Raw genomic sequence first — 21952 nt, 5'->3', positions numbered from 1 at the left:
AGATGTGAGTTAATGATTTGAACCACTTGCCTTGCATTAATCTTCTTCAGGGAGAACCAGGGACACAAGGAAGGGGGGGCTTACCCGGTCCACCGGGCCGCTTCGTCTCCGGGCCCAAGGTACCTGCTCCCAGATAATGGTTGTGATTGTTCCAAACGTCGATGAAGGTTTTTCATGATCTCCATACTCCTCCCTTCAATTGTTTCTTAAAATAGTTGACAATAATGCGGAACAATCTCGACTGTTTCTGGTTTTCTTTGTCGCCGTCTTGGCGGGAGCATTGTTTGTCTTTTCTGCGCGTTGCTGCTGCCAACTGTACATCAGCGAAATAGCACATTGGCGCCGGAAATATGGAAAGAGACCGGATCTCTCCGGATGAAAGATTTTAGTCTGAATCTTAAGACATCAGAGAAACAAGATGAGCAGTGGGAAAGGGAGGGGGGAACCGCAGGGCCCCTTTGTTGGTAGAACCTCCCCTGACTGCTGGGTGATTTATAGAATGCATCATGTTTTAGAATCTCCTCACAGGTTTTGTATAACTTGTACAATATTTTCCTTCATCTAGAACCTCGAGTTGATTAGTGCTAACGTGTGTTCTAGGGGGATCTTGGCCCAAGTGGTCCTCCTGGTCCGATTGGCGAGACTGGCTACGGACTTCCTGGTCCAAAGGTAACGCTCATTCTAAACCTCTATTCTAAAACACAACAGTGTGTTACTCACGTCTTGGATGTCTACCTGTTAACACACACCTAAAGCATGCTATCGTAGCTCAACAGTCTGTTTGGAAAGCCAATTATGTGAATGTAATCATTCTGCCAAGAATCCAAGAAGATTATGTCCCAGCATTCCAGAGAGACGATGGCGGGGGGAAAACGGGACGCATTCATCCTGCCATTGCTGTCCTTGCGCCAACATTTGTTCAAAATGTGATATATGGCACAATACAGAAGGATGGGGAGCAGCAGAAAGCACATGTTTCCTTTGCTTTGAACATCTATGTGTAAATCACTCTGTGTCCTTCGCCTGAATGGAATATTTGTCTGCCGTAGGGGGACCGTGGAGATTCAGGCCCAGCAGGTCCATTCGGTCCCAAAGGAGACGGCTTTCCCGGCCCCTTGGTGAGGAACTGATTTAGAGACTGACGTGCCCGTTTGTCCACTCGTAAATCTGTTCATTCATACCATCCATCCACACATTACATTCTGTCGTCCATCCATCTGTCTTTTACCTGTCTTATTACACCCATCAGTTCCAGCCATATATCCACATTTATGAGCAGAAGCTACAGTACCTGACCCTCATAAACCTCTACCTTAATTAAGAACATAGCAAGGAGACACTGTAGGGGAATCAGGGGCCAATACAGAGCAAAGGAACTGCATCTGGGCTAGTAGGGGTATATGTGGTTCCTGAGGAAGACATTTAAAGGAACAGTTCATCATTTTGGGGAACAGGTTTATTTACATGTTTTTTTCTTTTGCTCAGAGATTGATGAGAAGATTGATACAGCTCTTATGTCTGTTCTTTAAATGCGAAGCTCCAGCCAGGAGAGACAGTTAGCTTAGCTTAGCATACATACTGGAAACAGGGGGAAACAGCTAGCATGGCTCTGTCGCAATGTAACAAAATCTGCGTACCGGCAACTTTAAAGCTCACTTAATCCTTTCTATTGAACAAACAATTCTTTTAACTCCAGAGGTAGGTTTTTATCAAACAAGTATGAATCATATATATTTGATTTTGGATGCCGGTGTTAGCGTTAGCTTGCATAGCTTGCATTAGCGACATGGCTAACTCTATCAGCCAGGAATACACTTTTTTTATTTAGTTTTTTTTTTTGTTCCAGACACAGACCTAGATGTTTGCTTCTGGCTGCTCCTGGCTTCATCGTAGCTCCCGCTCTTCTTTTTATAGCGTAAACAAGAAACAACCGCAAGAATAACCCCAATTAGAATCTGAAACCACCATCGCAGTGCTACTGTATGATGAAGGCAGAGTATAACACCCAGTGTTTTCCTTCCATAGGCTACATTTTTCACGGGAGATCGTATCCGGTGGTCCAGAACTGGAGAGAATTACATATTGAACACGAGGCTTATAGGGAACCAATCTAAAAGACGATGATGTCATTACTCCATAGCCATTACATGATGCGATCAACATTTACTTCATAATGACAAGTTGAAGCAAAAAACTTCATCGCCACTTTGAATTAACAAAATCCCATTTACAGCTCACTACTAAACACAGTCCATCTTTTTGTTTAGTCGGTCCTCAAACCCACAAAGACAACAGTTCACCTTTTTTTTTTTTTTCGGGTGATGCAGTACGTGTCAGACCGGGACTGTTAACTTCCTGGAGTCTCCGCCGGTTTCCTAGCAAAATGTCAAATGATCCCTTGAGTCGTTTCACCGTCGCTGAGAGTGTGTTCTCCCTCCATGTGCTGTGCTGTTTAGGGCCCTCCTGGTCTGCCTGGACTTCCAGGAGAACCCGGACAGGAAGGACTGGGCGTCCCCGGACCAAAGGTGAGAACTTGAACCCGTCAGAGCCCCCAAAAATGTTTGTCAAGTAAGTGCATGTCGGTGGCAAATGAGAAGATGTAATGTGATACAGGTGAATTTAGTAGAGTAACGCTTCTGGTTTATGACCTCTGCTGTGAAAACTGAGCCAAAGCAAATGTCCAATACTGTAAGTTTTGTAAATCAATTTCAGAGCTTTGTGCGAGTCCGCACTGAAGATAGGGGGAAGTATTTCTCCAGTGAAGAGATGAGGTCATTTGTTTGAGGAAACTAATTAAAGGAAGCACAATTCTGCTCAGCACGGGAGTCATTTGTTTGATGGATTGTAAATTGCTGTGTCGTAAGCGTTTATATATCTCCGCTGTTTTGTCCTTCGCAGGGGGATGTTGGTTTCCGAGGGTTGCCTGGTTTACCGGGACCTCCGGGCGAAGGCCTCCAAGGACCTCTGGTACTTCATAGCTTCTCAGAGTTCACCGTTTCTGCAAACACGAGTCAAGGACAAGATTGCGACGCTGTTTACTTGCGCAGAAGCCCGCCGTGCTTTCATTCGACGTACAACCAAGTGGATGTGATTGAGTCGCGTCCTCTGAAGGATTGCGGCTTCGCTGTAGTCAAAGAGTTCCAAGAGTAAAGGAGAAAACGAAAAGAGCGCCTCGTCTTTTGCGCGAACATGCCGACCACAGGGGCCTTACATCCTAAAGGCTGACAGTTCATTTATTTTGGGGTATTCATCACGATTTCTCCCCCCCCCCCCCCCCCCCCCGCAGCGCTCTGACACATCGGTGCAGAATGTGAATCTCCACAGACGTACGTGTCTGATGAGAAGCAACACCCTCATGTCCCCGAATACCCCGTCCAGAGTCCCTGCAGGCTTCAGACCAGTGTTTCTGCAGGTCCGGCCACTGTCATAGTCAGGCAGGATTTAATTGAGGACTCAGCTAAAGCCGTCCTGTTGGCAGACTCCAGCCCTCATCCACACTGAGAGAACGGTGGTGTCAGAAATTCATAACTCGGGTTCATAAGACGGGGATAATCCTCACCTTGAAATGCTTTTTTTTCCCCCTGGATATATGACAGGCTGTTTCATATAAATGTTATGTCTATTCTAAGAAAGAGGAGTCATTGGTTCCACATGTGGGATACATGGCTGGTCTGGCCTGTAACGTGTTCACTCAAGACAGGTTCAGGTTTGATTGATGTATATAAGGTCACAAGGTGCTTTCTGTTACAAAGAGATGTTTGAAGATTTACAAAAGTCGTTTGTGTCAAATACTGATGTAGTAGTATTTGGTACCGTCCACAAATGCTAATATACTTCAATGCTAAAGATACCTTTTTTTTGTAGGACCGTCATTTACTAAATGATCATCATGCTGTATTGAAGAAGCAATAGAAGCAATAATGTGTAAGAGAGCCCCCCCCCCCCCATGAGATGCTCACTGTGTTCTCTGTACTGCAGGGTAACCCTGGGCGGTCTGGCTCTCCAGGGCCAACAGGGCCACCAGGACAAGGAGTCCAAGGACCAAAGGTAGGCAAATAATTGTTGTCCTTCCTACAGAAGTCCATGTGTTTGAGAGCTCTATAAGTGCCCCCGCACATTCAAAGTGGATCACTCGTGTGTTTGACTCAGGGTGAACAGGGGTCCCAGGGTGTGACGGGGCCAAGAGGGATTCCTGGAGAAGGCTTTCCCGGAGCTAAAGTGAGTCCCCCCCGGTGTTGTGCAGGACTTGTGAATGCGGGCTTGTGTGCACACGCCGTGAAACGTTGTGATCGCTGACATGTTGCCACGTGTGACAGGGGGACCGCGGCTCTGCGGGGGAGAGGGGGCTGAAGGGAATCAAAGGAGAATTGGGAGATTCTGGAACCCCGGGGGATCCTGTGAGTGGCCCTCATGATGTCCATTCATTGTGTATGTGTCTGGGTAATGCAGCCACGTTGACAATAATACAACTACCGTGTATTCTTACCTCAGGGCCGACCTGGTGTCAAAGGTGAAGCGGGCCTCACTGTGAGTCTTCCCATTCTTTTATATACTTCTTCCGGTTAAAATACATTTACTCAAGTACAAATTTGAGGTACTTGTACTTGTATTTTCATTTGATGCTACTTTATACTTGTCCACTACATCTCAGAGACAAATACTCAAGTACTTTTTTGACATTTGTCTGACAGCTTTAGTTACTAGTTACTTTTCAGACGACACGTTTTCATGCGCTTCCTGTCCGGTGAAAAGCATTCATCTCCAAATGTATTTGATTTTGAATTAGAACGCTTCTAATAAACTGAAGGATGAAGTGCTGCGTGAAAAAGATATTGCTATTTTTACACGCGTAAAGGATCTGGATACCTCTTTCACCGCTGACTTTCGGTTGCCGCTCATGTTTATTTATACACTCACTCACTTGTGTTGGTGTGTGTTCGTTTCAGAGAGAGGACATCATACGGATGATCAAAGAGATCTGCGGTAAAGTATCTTGTGATCTTTGCAGTATTTATTTCACCCCTCAGTATTGACTTAGCAGCACAGATTGTTATTAGAGAAGATTCCGTTTGTGAACCCGAGCCAGGGCCTCGTCTTATCTGTAAGTCATTAGATCAGACTCCGTCAAAGTGACATTCCAGCCGTGATCTCATACGATGTGATGTGATTCCAGGATGCGGGATCAAGTGTAAGGAGAGGCCCATGGAGCTGGTGTTCGTCATTGACAGCTCCGAGAGCGTGGGCCCAGAGAACTTTGAGATCATCAAGAACTTTGTCAACGCGCTGGTGGACCGAGTCACGGTGGGCCGCAACGCCACCCGCATTGGCCTGGTGCTGTACAGCCTGGAGGTGAAGCTGGTGTTCAACCTGGCCCGCTACGTCACCAGACAGGACATCAAGCAGGCCATCAGGAACATCCCATACATGGGGGAGGGCACCTACACCGGCACGGCCATCCGTAAAGCCACCCAGGAGGCCTTCTACAGCTCGCGCGTGGGGGTCAGCAAAGTGGCCATCGTGATTACCGACGGGCAGACGGACAAGCGGGAGCCCGTGAAGCTGGACATAGCCGTGCGAGAAGCGCACTCCGCCAACATCGAGATGTTCGCCCTGGGGATCGTGAACACGTCGGACCCGACGCAGGCCGAGTTCATGAGAGAGCTCAATCTGATCGCCTCTGACCCGGACGCCGAGCACATGCTCCTCATCGATGACTTCAACACCCTGCCGGGTAAGAGAGACGCATCGCCGGTGGTGTTCTGGTGTTAAACTAACGTCAATAACGGCGCAGGGACGCTAGCTTCATATGTGTTGGAGAAGAAATGTCGGCGCACGTAAATCACCTGCTGGCTCTGGCTCCATATCTAGCATGCAGACATCAGAGTGGTATGGATTCTCTCATCAAAGTCTCAGCAAGAGAGCAAAAAAAAGAGTCAAACTGTACCTTCCATTATTTTTGTCAAAGTCAATACTTCAGTAATCCAGTGGCTGTTTTCACTCATGCAGTGCTTTGAAAACTGATCAGAAGTTATGTAAAGAGTACGGTTTGCAGATAATGAACTAAAACCAAACTAAAACACACTTATGATCCTTTAATGTCACAAATCTTTGATATAATATACAACCCAGGCTTAAACCCAACGAGCTAGGAGCGTTTTAACACTGGCGAAGGTAACATGCTGATGTTTAGGAGGCATATTATTCATCATATTCACCATCTGAGTTTAATGGGAATGTCATTAGTTTCTGTTCAGGTCATATGCGTTAACTGTCTCAGCTACTCAGGACATGTCTTATAATTGCACGCCAGGATTGAAAACCCACTTCAAGCCTCAGAGACAACACACCCTGGACCCCTGGCTCTGACGTCTGTCCTCTCTGTGTCTTCCTTTCTCAGCGCTGGAGTCCAAGCTGGTCAGCCAGTTCTGCGAGGACGAGAACGGAGCCCTGATATACAACAGGATAACCAACGGCTACGGCAACAATGGCAACAAGAATGGCAACTACGCCGTCGGTGGTTATGGGTACCGGCCCGCGACGGAGCAGCAAGTACTGAGCGGCCGTCAGTCCGGCAGCAACACCGGCGCCAGCGCTCACAGCCACGGAGGCCGGGTGGAGACCGCCCTGCACGGCAGCAAAGGATCCAGCACCGGACATGTACGGGACACATGAGTGCACGGTACGTTCTAAATGAGACCGTCTTAAAACTGTTTAACACTGCTGGTTTTTGTCACCGTCAGGGCGGAGCGGGGCAGCATGTGTTCACCGAGACACGCGGGGACACATTTAACAGCAACACCTCAGTCATCAGAACTCCTGCCAGAGAGGACTCCTCCAGTACGCGAGGCTCCTCCTCATCGTCGTCTTCTTCTTCTTCTTCTTCTACAAGGATTACCACATCGTCCTCGGGTGTCTCCATACAGCATGAGCCTGCACCGAGGCCAGCTCTCCCCAAAGGTCCGAGTCTATTCTGCTCCTCTACGTTTCGATAATGCATCGTTCATTAGCCAGCGCGTGCAGAGACGCGACACTGCTGCGTGCGTCACAGAACGGAGACGTCGTCCACAACAAACACGTTGATAGTAATTGCAGAGAAACACTATCGACAAAGGAGAGCAAGTGAAGACGCTTCCAGTAAACGACTCCTCGGGCGGTCCCATTAAAATCAAACGAGCCACACATTGCTCGCATTTCATCATAGCGTCTACATTAGTGTTTTTAAAGGCATCATTCCTCCGAGCGTTTCAAAACAGTCCTTCCATTTGATTTGAATCAAATATAGATTGAATATGAATACCTGTGGTTAAGTGTAAACCAGCTGCTATGCTTCGTAGAAATCACTTAAAGCACCACGAGAGATCATCATAGCTGAGGTTTAACCTAAAGACGCGTTCATTTATCCCTCAAAACATCTGTGGGCCCATATTTATCAAACATCGAATGTGACCAGTGATCAGATCTGCTGTGATGTCACTTGATAGATTAATCCAGAAGGTTTCGAGTACTTGTGGCAGAAGTGGCTTCTGGGTAGTGATAGGTGCGTTGTGATTGACAGGCTCAGTAATGAGGTCACGTAGGTGAGGAGCAGCGAAGGCCAATTATTTTTTGATGCGGTGCGGATGATTTCGTGGGCTCACAGGCTGCTTTTTTTTTCCCCCTGCAGAGACTGTACCCTTGGACCCCCGCTGCGGCCTGATCCTGGACCAGGGCACGTGTCGGGACTATAACATCCGCTGGTACTACGACAAGCAGGCCAACGCCTGCGCCCAGTTCTGGTACGGAGGCTGCAACGGCAACAGGAACCGCTTCGACACAGAGAACGAGTGCAAGAGGACGTGTGTGATCGTCTGATCCGCCGGTACGCTCTCATGACTCATCCCCGCCACATTAATGCTTTTATATCACTCACACCTGTCAAACGTTTCTTTCTTCTTCTTTCTCTTTTTGCAATTTCCTTTGCCAAAATGAGGCCATAACGTCTTTATCGGTTCCAAATGTTTCAAAGTAGTGACTCTCTCTCGTATGTTCTCTCTTTCCAGGAGGCCGAGTGAAGGCATCTGCCTTGCATCTGCTATAAATACTTCAAGGAGGGGCAGCTAATACCAGCCATTTTTCCACAGAGTTATGTCAAGTTTCAGCACAGTCCTCAGGCGTATACATGTACAGCGATGTTCCGCATCACGGTTACATTTCAGTTTCCATTCTTTGTGCCCCCTTCTTGTACGACTTCTTGTAAAATCGTCCTCCTATAATTGCAGTGAAAGGGAGCCCAGCTCTGATGGATACCTCCGCTGTTCTGTGTTTTTATATCAGCTCCGCCGCTCCTAATCAGGAATACAGATGAGAACACTAACTCTGTGCGTCCACTTCCCCAGGGATTCCTGCGTCTCTCGGACATGATCGTGGTTTTTCATACGCGGTCTGCGAGTGAGGCAGAGATTGTAAAAAAAAAAAAAAAAAAAAAAGTGGACTGACCAGTAAAAATGCCTTTTCAAAGACGGAATCATAAGTCAGTCAATATGTCATAAAGACATAGTGTAGCTGTGTTTCTCTACTCAGCCACCGTAGGGTGTAAAAGTGCATAACCACAAAGAGCCAATAACACACAAATGAAGCCTCTCATCACTTATAATAATAAAATATAGTTTGTTCTTTTTTCATATCAAAAAATGACTGATGCTCTGTAACTTCATGGAATAATTGTGTGTGCTTGAATGTTTTTGTTGTTGTTGTTGTTGTTGTTGTTTTTTTTGATTTTCTGAATGAAAATGTGATGTTTTTGTGTTTTACATGACTGCATTTCTTTCTTACCACTAACTGTGTGCCTTTGTTCGACAGTAAACTGATGCCCTCTACTGGGTATCACATGCTGATGTCGCTGAAGTCGGTCCTACAGTGCAAGACACTAGAACTGTACTTCCATTGTTGAGCAACTGGTTTGTCGCTACATTACACAGCTGTACTGACTGTATCAACCCATACTGTACTGTTACATGGACAACATTTGATGTCAAACATTTTTAATAAATCTGATCCAAACTAATACAGCATGTGCAACGCATCACATTCATGGCAAGGGACTGTATGGACATTTTATTAGCTTACAGTTACTCTTTTTGTTTTGCATGATGACAGAGTTTTACTGTATATAAAGCTAGACTAGATTATGATGCAAGTTCAGCAGTACATGTTGACAATTGTGTTACTCAACAGTGTAGAAATAGGAAACATGTTGCGTTATGGTTTGGAACATTTATTAACCTCATTGGTTCTGCGCATGCCTTTTGACAGTTAGCCAAACTGTAGCCAAGAAACTTCATTTCTACTGTTTGTATTCTTTCGCACCAGATTCCGTTACGCGTGAAATGGGAGCTTAATGGGAGCTTAGCGTTTAGTACATCTTAGTTCAAACATAAAGAACGGCTGGAATATTGGGTAAACGGAGGCTATCGTTTGTTTGCCGTAAATTTGGCAACTGCTAGCTTCACTATTAATGTAGCGATTGCTAATCGAATTATCTTGCTGGCGCGCATTGAGGAAACAACAATGTTCTATTAAGATATTGAGTGTTTATTCCTCTTACATTATTAATGGTTAAAGGAGTTGTGTTATCAGTATTTTAGGGTATTGGTGTGGAGGATGTTCAATCAATAGAGGGTTGAAAGAAAATATCGCTGGGAAGGGTCGTGCTTTTTTAAAAAGAGCAACATAGGGTTCACCCCCCCCTCCCCGCCCCAATCATTTTCATACAGTCCCTAAATATTCCACAAAAATGAATACATATCTGCTTTATTAGTGCAACTTCAGTCCACCCACTACATCGTTTAGAAAATTGCAACAAAGGTGAGCGAGGGGCTGGGAGACGAAACCGTAAGACAAAAGCCTCGACGTAGCGTTACTTCACTTAGACCAGGAGGAGAGCGAGCGTCCAGCCAGACGGACCGCCGCGGCTCGAATTCAGCCAGCGAGGACCGCAGCGTCTCCGGAGAGGCCGCCCGCTCTCCTCCTGGACATCACGCGCTCGCCAGCAGCCCGTTGCTCCGCTCATTTTATTTACCTGTGTCACGTTAGCATGAAAACACGGTGCGATAAGCAAGCTAACGTTAGCCAGCTAACTAGCCAGCCACTAAAAAAAAAAAAATGTGAATAATGAATGTTTCGTCTCCACACGCGTTGTTTCACAGTGGAGAGCACATTGCTGTCTCCAGATCAGTCAGTAACACTGATTCACCGGACGTTTTAATGTGCTGATGGCTTCATTTATAGCCCATTGAAAGAAGATGTGGCTGGATGTGAGGAGGGTCTGAGTAGAAGCATTTAACATTCTTTTATTCCGTGACGTAGGTTAGTCTCTTACGGTTCAACTCTTATCAACTTTGATGATTAAGGCTGATTTAAAACAGTCGACGGCGTTTTGAGGCCTTTTCAACCGTGAAATGCCGATTTTATAAAACAATCTTTGGTAAGAAATGTAATTATTGACACTAGCATTGATGTGTTTAATCACAGCATCATTTCTTTAAGCTAAGTGTGCAGTTACTCTGTAATCTGCAGTGGCTTTGGGGAAGTTTTCTTAGGCAGAAATCTGCTCTCCCCTTCTGCCTAAATGACATGTTAGACGCTCCTCGACAAGTAGTCTGATCTATCTTTAGTGCTGCCCACAGGAGAAACGTTACCTAACTCTACACACTCCTCACACTTTACCAGGCCACACAAATACAGACTTAACAATACAAGAGCTTATTGATCCACACACATCAGTAATGGCCTTTTTGAAAAAACATTTAGTTCTAAAATGTGTGACTGAGACACCATTTAAGAGAGAAAAACTGAGGAAACATTTTCATAAATGGACTGATTGAGGTGTGTTTTAAAAGGTTTAACTGCAGAGCAGCACTCTCTCACACTGTCACACTGTCACACAACCAGCTGGTCTATAACACAACCCACAGGGAAAAGGGAGAAGCGTGCTGATTGGTGCACAGCAGTGCCTGTATGTGCAGCTTCACCTGTTTCTGCGCACAGCTGCTGCACCCAAACTTTTCTGGTCCATTTTTAGCTCGATGTTTTTGTGCTCTTCAGTCTCACTTAAATAACGGCACGCTGTGATAAGACACGACAACGTAAGGGACTGTTTTGTATTGATTTTGTCGGGTCCTTTGAGGAATTGTAGCAAAAGATTCAGCTGCGGAAAAAACTGAAGCGCTGAAGGAAAGCTTAAAAATACCAACAAATCATTTTTTTAAAAAAAAAACACCTGCAAACAAAATGTTAACTGGACTTCAACAATCAGAACGTGTGGATTTTAGTTACTTTTGTAGAATCTGGAGAATTATTTAGATACAAATGATTAATCCATTATGAAAATATACCTGATGCTGATTCAAATGTTGTATTTGCTGCTTTTCTTCATCTTATGCGATGGTGAATGGAACCTTCTGGGTGTTGAACCAAAAGTAAAGTCATTTAAAGATTGTATTTTGGGTTCTGACAAAATAATCAGAATGTCACTGATAGTAGAGAAAAGTAGTTGTTAGTTGCAGCCCTGTCTGTGGTGACAAAAGTGACTATAATTGTCTAGAATTTGAATTATTGATACTAACGGTCTCGGTTGCTGCTTGGTCACCATGTATGACGTACAAAGTATAAGGAAAAAAATAGACTATATCCGTTGATTTAGCTGTAATAGACATGAATGAATGAAAACCAGGAATAAAGGAAAGGGATCTATGTACACATAGTTTTGAACATGACCGCGGCCGCTCTAAATATCTCTCCCTGTCATAGGTACAGCTTGAGCACGAGCTATTCGAGGGCTTTGACAGCATTGTCTCCGCTGCTCGTCGGCCACCTGACACTTTGGGGGCTGATTCACGATGGCACATCCCCGGCCTGAGTGGCCAGTTGCTTCTTTCAGTCTGTGACAGCAGCTGCTCGAGCCGAGGCCTGCGCTGCGATTTGGCCCAGTCGGATTCCAGTGGAGCCGAAGCAGGCAGGGGGCAGAGGGAGCTATATTTAGACGGGGGGACGGGATTAAATTGCTGGGTCTTCACTCTGAGAACCCTTTCTCTGCTCTGCCTTTTCCAGCCAGGACCAACTGCCAAAAGGACCTGCGGCCGCCCCGTCTCCTTCCTCTCTCCACAGACCCCCCTTTTGTTCGCCCGCCGTTTCCACTCGCGACACGCCATGGACCCCAACGCCATCAAGGAGGAGTTGCGCCTGTTCCAGAGCACCCTGCTTCAGGACGGGCTGAAGGAGCTGCTGAATGAGAACAAGTTTGTGGACTGCACCCTCAAGGTGGGCGACCGCAGCTTCCCCTGCCACCGGCTGATCATGGCCGCCTGCAGCCCTTACTTCAGGGAGATCTTCTTCACCGAGGACGGGAAGGAGGTGGAGAACACCAAGGAGGTGGTCCTGGAGGATGTCAACCCTTCCGTCCTGGACATGATCGTCCAGTACCTCTACTCGGCCGAGATTGACCTCACCGATGACAACGTCCAGGATATAATTGCTGTGGCGAACAGATTCCAGATCCCCTCTGTGTTTACGGTGTGTGTCAACTACCTTCAGAAGAAGTTGTCCTTGGACAACTGCTTGGCCATTTTCAGGATGGGCCTGGTGATCAGCTGTCCCAGGCTCGCTGTGGCGGCGCGCAACTACATCGCCGACCGCTTCGAACTCCTCTACCAAAACGAGGAGTTCCTCCAGCTCGCCGCCCATGAACTGTTCGCCGTCATCGGCGGAGACTCGCTGAACGTGGAGAAGGAGGAGCTGGTGTTCGAGGCGGTCATGGCCTGGGTCCGCCACGACAAGGAGCGCGTCAAGGTCCTGAAGGATGCGTTCAACTGCGTCCGCTTCCGCTTGCTGCCGGAGAAGTACTTCAAGGATAAAGTGGAGACCGACGAGATCATCAAGGCCGACCCGGAGCTCCAGAAGACGATCCAGGTCGTCAGGGATGCCTTCAAGGGGAAGCTTCCGGAGACGCCCAAGAAGAAGGAGGGGGAGGAGGGGGCAGGCGAGGAGGGAGGCGAGGAGGACGGCCTATTCCCCGGCTTCCTGAATGACAGCCGCAGACACGGCATGTACATGCGTGAGTTCATCGTCATGATCAACGACACGGCGGCAGTGGCGTACGATGTCAGCGAGAACGAGTGCTTCCTGGCGGCCATGTCGGAGCAGGTGCCGCGTAACCACGTCAGCCTGGCGTCACAGAGGAACCAGCTCTACCTCATCGGAGGACTGTTTGTGGACGAGGACAACAAAGATGTGCCCCTGCAATGTTACTTCTACCTGGTAACTATCGCTCCCTTCATTGCAACAACTATTACGTAAAGAAATAGTTTATTAGTTTGGGAAATATTCGTGTTAAAGGGCCTTTTTCCTCTTAGCTGTGGTGAGAAACAAGCCGAGTGCCAGATAGTCTCATTATGTTAGAGCGAAGGCAGACATCTCTACGGCCGACACTCGGCAACTCGCAACAAAACTATCTAGATTGATAAGCTAAGCGCCTGCTGGCTAGCTTTTATATTTATAGTACAGACATGAAGGTGGAATTAATCTTCTCACCAAGAAAACAAAAAGAAATCTCCAAATATGTCCAACTATTGTTAATAAAACAGCGTTTGGTGTGTTAGAAGTCTGTGAGGAGATAATGCAAGTGTTTTAATGTACTTTTTTTCTTCACAGTTGGATCCACTCACATCCGAGTGGGTCGCCCTGCCGCCCATGCCTTCCCCCCGATGCCTCTTCAGCATCGGCGAGAGCGAGAACCTGCTGTTCGCCGTGGCGGGAAAAGACCTCCAGACCAACGAGTCTCTGGACACCGTGATGTGCTACGACGTCGAGTTAGTGGCTTCTCCCTCCCTCCGTCTTTACTTCTCACTCTGTCTCTCACCTTTCATACAATTATGATGTGATAATTAACTGCAGGAAATTAACTATCGCTTACTTTGAAGATTTTATAAATATATATGTGTGATTTTTAAATATTCATGATGTGATCTCACCCTCTTAGTTAGGATGTTTAACTGCATTTATATTTATCACAAATCCAGATGGATTTGGCTCTACCAACACCCCACGTGTATCAATAATAAGCATATATTTTGAATTCTTCTTGGAGAACATCATTTAAAACTACTTCTTGAATATCAATTCTTCAGGAAGATCAGGTGGAGTGAGACCAAAAAGCTTCCTCTGAAGATCCACGGCCACGCCGTGGTCTCCCACAAAGGAGTGGTCTACTGCATCGGAGGAAAGACGGATGACAAGTCAGTAAATGTGTGTGTGTGTGTGTGTGTGTGTGTGTGTGTGTGTGTGTGTGACCTTACGCCGTGAGCAGCAGCTGTTTGTGGTCTGTCATTCTGCCGGACTGCAGAGCTGCACGGTACGTCATACAATTACAATTACACTGCCAGAAGATACTGATCCTGTGCATCTCTGCAGTGATATTAAAGGGTCTGAACATTACTAACATGAGTGATACATGAACAAAACAAGTCCTGAAACCTCAGGATTCAACACGGCACCTAATGATAAGCTAAAGTGTGTAAGCATTTCAGAAATAGTGGGGAAACAGTTCAACCTGCATGGGAAAAAAGGAAAATCCACAAGGCCCAGAAACTTGAATGCAAAATATATACTTTTCATCGGTTAAAACACAGAACTCACAACAAAGTATAAACAAATACATTTGTAAATGAAGGAAGTATAAAACAATAGTTTACGGATATAAACCTACATTCACCATAGGGGCTGAGGGCAGAGGGAGCACATTGTCATATCCTCATCTGTAGACAAACCATACACTGACAAATGACACACTTTCTCAAACTGCACTATATTTCTTATCATAAATTGAGATTTAATATCTCATCCTTACCTGCCAACCAAATTGTCTCCAGTTGGGACTACATATACATTGTGTCTATATATATATATACATATATGTGTGTGTGTCACATCTATTTATATCCAAAGCACTATCTGTTGTGTCCAGATGGATCCTCTTGTAGATGCAGTATAGTATATTTCCTCTGACTGCTGTACATCCAGTATTGTTCCACATTAGATGGTGTTGCTTTAATTAATCCAGCCCCATTATAAAGTACGTTGTCAGATGCCAAACACCACCCAGTGTATGTGCAGTTAGGAGAGAGACTTTAGGGTGTTACCTTCAAACTGTTGATTAATAGTGACCAGGCTCTTTTACAGGAAAAGGTTCAATTAAATGAAATGTAAATTGTCTCTATTTGCTTTATTCTCCTTAATTTATTTTTGATTTAATCAGGTTTTACTCATTTTGTTTTCGTTTCTTATTCAGCTCAGAATCTCTGTGGGTCTCCTCCTTTTCTCAGGTGTAACTGTATTCCTGCTGACTGTTGATTGGGTGCTGTGTGAACTCAGTGATGCTCTGATGAAGGCTTCGTGCTGAAACACATCGTCAGTCCATTAGTGAAATCAGCAAGAATGATGAAAACACGAGAAGACATTCTCATCATCATTTACCGGAACGCTGCCTTTAATCATTTGGGGGGAAAACAAACGCTTTGCTAATCACATTAACAAATCAATTTATTCCAAATGACCCTTCACTTCCAATTGTGTGATACGCTTTAGTCTTCATTTGCTATTCCTTGTATTTTTTTTCATGATTCATGTGGAAGGAAGGTGCTTTTTTCAAGCAATATACATCAACATTCCTCCCTTCATCTCCACAGCAAAGCCCTCAACAAGATGTTTGCATACAACCACAAGCAGTCAGAGTGGAGGGAGCTGGCGGCCATGAAGACGCCCAGAGCCATGTTCGGGTCCGTCATCCACAACGGCAACATCGTGGTGGCTGGTGGAGTGAACGAGGAGGGCCTCACCGCTTCATGTGAAGCCTATGACTTTGCGGCAAACAAGTAGGGTTCCGGTTGAACTTTGAATTGTGTTAAAAGTTTCCACAAACAACCACATGTAGACGTCATCATTGTGACCGCATACCACGGAGCCCTAAGGTGTTCAATATTACAAGATAAACTGTTATAATAGAATTTGTTTTATTCTAAATTATTCTTTTTTTCAAAAGCCTGTTTTAAATTTTCTATTAGCATTTCCCTAATGATACTCAAATAGCCGAGCTTCCCAGCTAGCTAGCTAGCTAGCTAGCTCCTGTTTACTCTAGCGACCACAGAGAAAGACTCTTTTTAATCTTATCGGAGTTTCTTTCTCGGAAAAAAAAAGTAAATTAGAATCAAAAGGCTACTGCGTTAACTCTGAATTAACCAGCTAGCTGCTGCCATTAGCGCTAACTCTTCAACTTGATGCTGAATCCGCAGAGCTACCAACAGGCTAGGTAGGTAGCATGCACAGCTTCGTTAAGTTAAATGAAAACAGAGCTTAGTCTTAGAGTGTTCACTTACAGCAGCAGCTTCCAGGTTATTGAGTCAGAATGACTTCTACATTGTTGTAGCTAACAGGAGCTAACAGGCTAATTTTGGTAGCAGCCGTTGAGCCTTCTAGCTTACGAGAGGCTGGCTGGCTAACGTGAAACATGACATTATGCAATAAAAAGTCACATTAGAGAAAACACCATTAAGAAATAAAGTTGATTTACCTGTAAATATTTTACAAGTTATTTATTTCATATCGTCTTATTTATGTGTATAATATTGAACTTTTTGGGCCTCCATATCCCACATCTCAGGCTGGTTAAAAAATAGATCTAAAGCGAGAGCTCCATCTTACACCTGACCTTCTCCTAATGTCGCATCTCCTCAGGTGGGAGGCCTTCGCTGAGTTTCCCCAGGAGAGGAGCTCCGTCAACCTGTTGAGCAACGGCGGCTCGCTGTACGCCGTGGGCGGCTTCGCGATGGTTCAGGCGGAGAACAAGGAGGTGGCCCCCACGGAGGTCACCGACGTCTGGCAGTAAGTCTTCTCAAGTTATGGGGCCACAGGCTTTTTTACATCTTTTGGGTACCACTGTGTTTGCGGTACCCACGGTGTTTGCGGTACCCACGGTGTTTGCGGTACCCACTGTGTTTGCGGTACCCACGGTGTTTGCGGTACCACTGTGTTTGTGGTACCCACTGTGTTTGCGGTACCCACTGTGTTTGCTTTGAGAGCTGACTGTCCTCTCGGTCTCGTCAGGTACGAGGACGACAAGAAGCAGTGGAGTGGGATGCTGAGGGAGATGCGTTACGCTGCCGGCTCCTCCTGTGTGTCCATGCGCCTCAACGCTGCCAGGATGCCCAAACTGTAGACAGAACCATGTTCTTTCTTTCTTTCTTTCTTAACCCCCCCCCCCCCTCCATCAACACCTCCTGACACCCACCTCATCCCCCAGCGAGCTGCCTCCGAGGCGTCTCATCCTCGGCACTCACATTTCTGTGTGTCGAGTTGATCTTTGACATAAATTTTTCTCTGAACTCAGATGATTTCTATCTGTACTATAACCACTCGCTCCCGCTGCTGCTTCAAAGACTGCACCATCCCCACAGTGTTAAAGAAAAAAAAACAACACAATTTAGATTGATCTATAAAGCTGTTTACACCATTTCTAGCATTTTCTTTTTCTTTTGTAAAATAAACATTTGTAAACTTCTGCTTCTTTTACTGTTCCCGACTTTGTGTGATCTACAGAAAAGAGACATTACAGAGACTGTATCGACACGTCGAGGGCAGCCGAGGCGGAGGAGATGTATATTTGTCGACTTCTTTGTACTTTCAGGTAAACAAGGAAATGGAGCTGGGTTAATAGCAGGTAAGCATTAACACTTAAACGCAGAATAATGATCTTCCACGCGTGCGTCAGCATGACAGTGGGCGACTGCGGGTCAAGTTCAAGAAGTGGAGACCTGGAAAAGTTGAGGTATGCCTACGCAGTACAACACACGCTCACGGTGTTCTTACACTCACGGTAACGGGATGGTGACGCAGGAGATGGAGGAGTTTACGCCACATTTAACCTGCAGCTGCGAAAGAGACGTGTAAATGATTCCATTACACTCATTTACACTGATGTGAATAATTAGGGTTATATAATGTAAGTATGGATATATGGTAAATTAAGATTTTTTTTTTAAATTGTGAAACAACTACAAAAGGCTAAATATTCTTAAGATGAAAAGAAAACAATGTATGTGATTTCATTTAGTTTAATCTCATTTCCATATATGCATTTTGTGGGCTTCCATAGTTAATGGTTGATAAAAAAATGCAATAAATTTCCACCGCATTCATTAATCAGAAACCATTGTATCTGTGTTAGATTTAGCTCTACATTGACACAGAGGTGATGTCATGCCTGTGTGAAGAAACACCAACTTCTACAACAACGCCTGGGTTTATTTTTCTGAACAAAAGTTGAACTGTAGAGTTTTAAATCATCAATAGAGGAAAGACTCTCCTTCCCCCTTTTTTTTTTTCTTCCCCCCTCTGCAAAAATCACCCGAAACCTGATCCGTGTCAATACAGCGAACCTTGAGCTTTATCAGCAGGAAGCTACGGTGCACGTGGCTGAAGGTGAAGCACACAACAGCGGCCTTTCAGACTAAACTATGCTGGAGTTCCCCCCCCCCCCCCACCCACCTGGGTGTGGAAGACTGGAAGGGGAAGACGAGAGAGAGAGAGAGTGGGAGGAGGAGTGACGGAGGGATGGTTGTGAAAACAGAGATAAGAGACTGAGGGCTTGGAGTGAGCGCTGATGAGGAGCTCAAAGTGAGTAGAAAAATACCTTTTTTATTTGATAAACTATGCCTTTATAACTCAGCCTCTCTCTTCAACACTCCTCATATGAGCTTTGGGATGGAGTTTGTGTTTTCCAACAAAATGTGATCGTTTTAATGAGGACAAGTGAAGTCCTCATGAAATCTGACTCGACATGCGATGTGGCAATGACACCTCTCACATCTCCTCGCGTCTATAATGAGAGCAGATTGCACTGACAGCATCGCGGGAAGCTGCCATCCAACCGGGATGCCGGTGCTGTCGTGTGTCCCGAGAGGCTTTATTCACAAACCAGACTGTTTGTTGAGGGAAAGGAGGTTTTTGTTTGCTTCCTTCCTCACTGAGTTTGCTCGAGTGTTTGTTTCTCTCCCGGTCTGCTCGCCTCTGGGTTTACGCCGCCGCTCTCTCGCCTTCCTTCCTCGAGCAGTAATTACCAATCGCCGAGGGAAAAGGAAATGATGACTTTATCGTAGTCTATTTTTTCCGTCAGCCAACAACATAAAATGTGTATTTATTCACCAGAATTGGGAATTGGAAATAGAAATGTGACATTTGTATATGACATTAAAGCTGCACCGATCAATATTTTTACATGAACGATTAATCGAATCACTTTATTTTACGTGGAAGGTGTCACGCGTAGATTCCAACCCTCGGATAATTACCACCTGACTAAGTTGTAACACAACAATTGACCATAATGCCTCTGTTAATTCATTATTGATCAAATTGACGCATTTTCTATTCCACAGACTTGTGATTTGTGAAAACGTCACACGACTGGTCTGACAGCGCTGGCTAATCTGCGGAAATGTTGCTAAGCTATCATAGAGTCACACCCCCTTTTTGAGCATATCTTTTTTTTCATGTGGTTTGTAAAATTGCTTTTCATACTCAACAGCAATGGAACACAGCAACTGCACCGACGTGGACCGACTGATGACGCGCTATTTCCTGCCCGTCTCCTACGCCACCATCTTCGCCGTGGGCCTGGTGGGCAACGTGACCTCCATCTGCATTTACGTGACGAAGCTGCGCCCCTGGAGGAGCAGCAGCATCATCATGGTCAACCTGGCGCTGACCGACCTCCTCTACGTCCTCAGCATGCCCTTCCTGGTCCACTACTACAGCACCGGGCGCTGGACGCTCGGCGACTTCATGTGCCGCTTTGTGCGCTTCGGGTTTCACTTCAACCTGTACGGAAGCGTCCTCTTCCTGACGTGTCTCGCGGTTTTCCGCTACGTGGTGGTGATGAACCCCCTGAGGGCGGCGCAGGTGCAGCAGAAGTTTTGGGGCATCGTCGCGTGCGCCGCCGTCTGGTTCATCGCCGCTGCCGAAATCGCGCCCATGTTGTCGTTGATATCCCTGGAGAAGAGCGGCAACGAGACCCACTGCTTGGACTTTGCCAGCACCGTACCCGTCGACGACGTGCGGTGGTACGGCTGGCTGCTCACTGCGCTGGGATTCTTCCTCCCTCTCGCGGTGGTGTTCCTGTGTTACATCGGCATCGTGAAACAGCTGGCGACGGGGCCCTACACGAGCAGCCCGTGTCGGGTGCGAGCGCGCCGCGTGACCGTGCTGATCCTGGTGGTGTTCGTGGTGTGCTTCCTGCCGTATCACGTCTTGCGCGTGTTGCGGATCGAAACCCGAAGGAACGCGGAGCACACGGCGTGCTCGCTGGGCCGCGGCGTGCATGCGGCGTACGTCATCTCCAGGCCTCTGGCGGGACTCAACACGTTTTTCAACCTGGCTTTGTACACTCTCTCAGGGGATAAGTTCAGGAGGGCCTTCCTCAGCACTTTGCACTGGGACTGCAGGCTCACCAAGGCCAAGTCGCTGACCCACGTGGCCGTCATCAGCAAGGCAGCCCGCCGCACGCCTCCCGCATGACCGGCGACTGTCCACAATGTCGGGAACGCTGCGTGAAAAGCCGTGGTTTCTTCATTGTGTACTTCCCAGAGACAATAAATGGCTTTATGTGCCAACCACAGACATGTAAATAGAAGTGACTCAAAGTTAAAGTTGACAGAGACCTTTGTCTACGCCCAAGAATAATTTACCTGACTAACAATGTACGAATACAGTCTTGGTTATAGAAGGTTTCTATTTGTAGTCCTACACCAGGACACGGGTTTGCATTCCTGAGCTCTTTTCACTTTTCCTGTGTATTTTTTTATTGAAACAGAAAACAAGGTTGTACCGTTTTACATGTTGTATATTACACCTGCTTTGTGCTTTACACCGAGCATTTTTATAATTAAACTACAATCGATTTGTTAGTGTACTACACCACCCTTTTTTACTCCATGATTGGCGTGCTAAAATAAAATGGATGTTGAGAAGTGGAGACCTGTAAAGACTCGCAGGGAGCTCATTTTAGCCTAGCGTTAGCTTGACGTCATTCTGTCTCGTATAGAGTTGATGTTCCCTCTGTATTTGTTACGGAGTTGTATTGATGATCCTATAACACTTGGATATATTAGGGCCATTGAAGGGAGTGATATTCCGAGAAGAAACGCAAAGTCGTAAATTTACGAGAAAAGCTTCAATGTTCTCTGATATTGAAGTTGTAAATTGACAAGAAAAAAAACAACGTACTTTTGTGCGTCAGGAACGACAACGCACTATACGACGTAATGCAACTTAATGTTGCACCTCCACGGCGAGGCGTGTGGCACTCCCTGTTTACTGGTGGTGTCTGTCCAACTTTGCAAAGTGAAGCAATCTGGTTACTTGACCAAAAAAAAAAAAAAAAATTTCAGTTTCTTTTCCATCACATTTTTTTTGGGTAAATTTACGACTTTAATCTCTGATAGTCTGAGTTTTCCCCCTGAACATTACCCCACTGCCTCTGTGTCCATGGCTGTTCCTTATTTTCTTTATTTCTTCATTACGGCCTTAATACGCCATTGTGTAGAAAATACTTTGCGCAAAGGATTCTGGGATCATCTGATGTACATGTTTCAACTTGTTTCTGAAGAAAGGTCACTTTATCTCAATTCATCATTTCACTTTTTTCTCCTTTAGAAATGGATGGCAATTTAAAAACGAAACATCCATCATCACGGTTCACTGCGTTGGTCCCCCCCCCCCCCCCCCCCCCCCCCCCAACAGTGTGATAAACCCGGATTTTACAGCCCGACACCTCCCGCAGCCGCTGATCTGTGAAAGACTCCGAGGTTGCGTCTGAGCTCTCCTCTCCTGCAGATGCTCTCACCTTCCCCACGAGCTAACGAGGCGC

The 21952-nt window shown here is 46.0% G+C and overlaps 3 protein-coding genes across 3 annotated transcripts in view; all 3 read left to right on the top strand.

Moving 5' to 3' along the window:
• Positions 1-9043, top strand: part of LOC137878875 (collagen alpha-1(XXVIII) chain-like) — a 35469-nt gene extending 26426 nt beyond the window's left edge. The window contains exons 24-38 of the mRNA XM_068719344.1: positions 51-119; positions 601-669; positions 1050-1118; positions 2457-2525; positions 2899-2967; positions 3979-4047; positions 4150-4218; positions 4317-4397; positions 4492-4527; positions 4947-4983; positions 5174-5731; positions 6398-6657; positions 6741-6957; positions 7664-7858; positions 8040-9043. Coding sequence (XP_068575445.1) covers positions 51-119; positions 601-669; positions 1050-1118; positions 2457-2525; positions 2899-2967; positions 3979-4047; positions 4150-4218; positions 4317-4397; positions 4492-4527; positions 4947-4983; positions 5174-5731; positions 6398-6657; positions 6741-6957; positions 7664-7851 — 1860 coding nt within the window. The 3' untranslated portion in view covers positions 7852-7858; positions 8040-9043. The remainder of the gene's footprint in view (positions 1-50; positions 120-600; positions 670-1049; positions 1119-2456; positions 2526-2898; positions 2968-3978; positions 4048-4149; positions 4219-4316; positions 4398-4491; positions 4528-4946; positions 4984-5173; positions 5732-6397; positions 6658-6740; positions 6958-7663; positions 7859-8039) is intronic.
• A 2928-nt stretch (positions 9044-11971) lies between these two features.
• LOC137878881 (kelch-like protein 41b) lies at positions 11972-17589 on the top strand. The gene is made up of 6 exons (XM_068719352.1): positions 11972-13293; positions 13687-13844; positions 14163-14270; positions 15720-15905; positions 16765-16911; positions 17134-17589. The coding sequence occupies exons 1-6, from the start codon at positions 12187-12189 to the stop codon at positions 17243-17245; spliced, it is 1818 nt and encodes a 605-aa protein (XP_068575453.1). The 5' UTR covers positions 11972-12186; the 3' UTR covers positions 17246-17589.
• Positions 17590-17688: 99 nt separating this feature from the next.
• On the top strand, positions 17689-21649 carry LOC137878883 (2-oxoglutarate receptor 1). The gene is made up of 2 exons (XM_068719354.1): positions 17689-18702; positions 19613-21649. Exon 2 carries the CDS (start codon positions 19615-19617, stop codon positions 20599-20601), a length of 987 nt encoding a protein of 328 aa, XP_068575455.1. The 5' UTR covers positions 17689-18702; positions 19613-19614; the 3' UTR covers positions 20602-21649.
• The last annotated feature ends 303 nt before the right edge of the window (positions 21650-21952 follow it).

Source organism: Cebidichthys violaceus, unplaced genomic scaffold (genome assembly GCF_023349555.1).
Source record: "Cebidichthys violaceus isolate CVI_PGR_0920_01 unplaced genomic scaffold, fCebVio1.0.p SCAF_24, whole genome shotgun sequence".
NCBI lineage: Eukaryota > Metazoa > Chordata > Actinopteri > Perciformes > Stichaeidae > Cebidichthys > Cebidichthys violaceus.
This window is presented reverse-complemented; position numbering and strand designations above follow the sequence as displayed.

Excerpts from the sequence above, each read along its gene's own strand:
- LOC137878881 (XM_068719352.1), top strand. The coding sequence starts at position 12,187 with ATGGACCCCAACGCCATCAAGGAGGAGTTGCGCCTGTTCCAGAGCACC. Across the intron at positions 13,845-14,162 it reads GTGATGTGCTACGACGTCGA|GAAGATCAGGTGGAGTGAGA; the intron begins GTTAGTGGCTTC and ends TCAATTCTTCAG. Across the intron at positions 14,271-15,719 it reads GGAGGAAAGACGGATGACAA|CAAAGCCCTCAACAAGATGT; the intron begins GTCAGTAAATGT and ends TCATCTCCACAG.
- LOC137878883 (XM_068719354.1), top strand. The coding sequence starts at position 19,615 with ATGGAACACAGCAACTGCACCGACGTGGACCGACTGATGACGCGCTAT.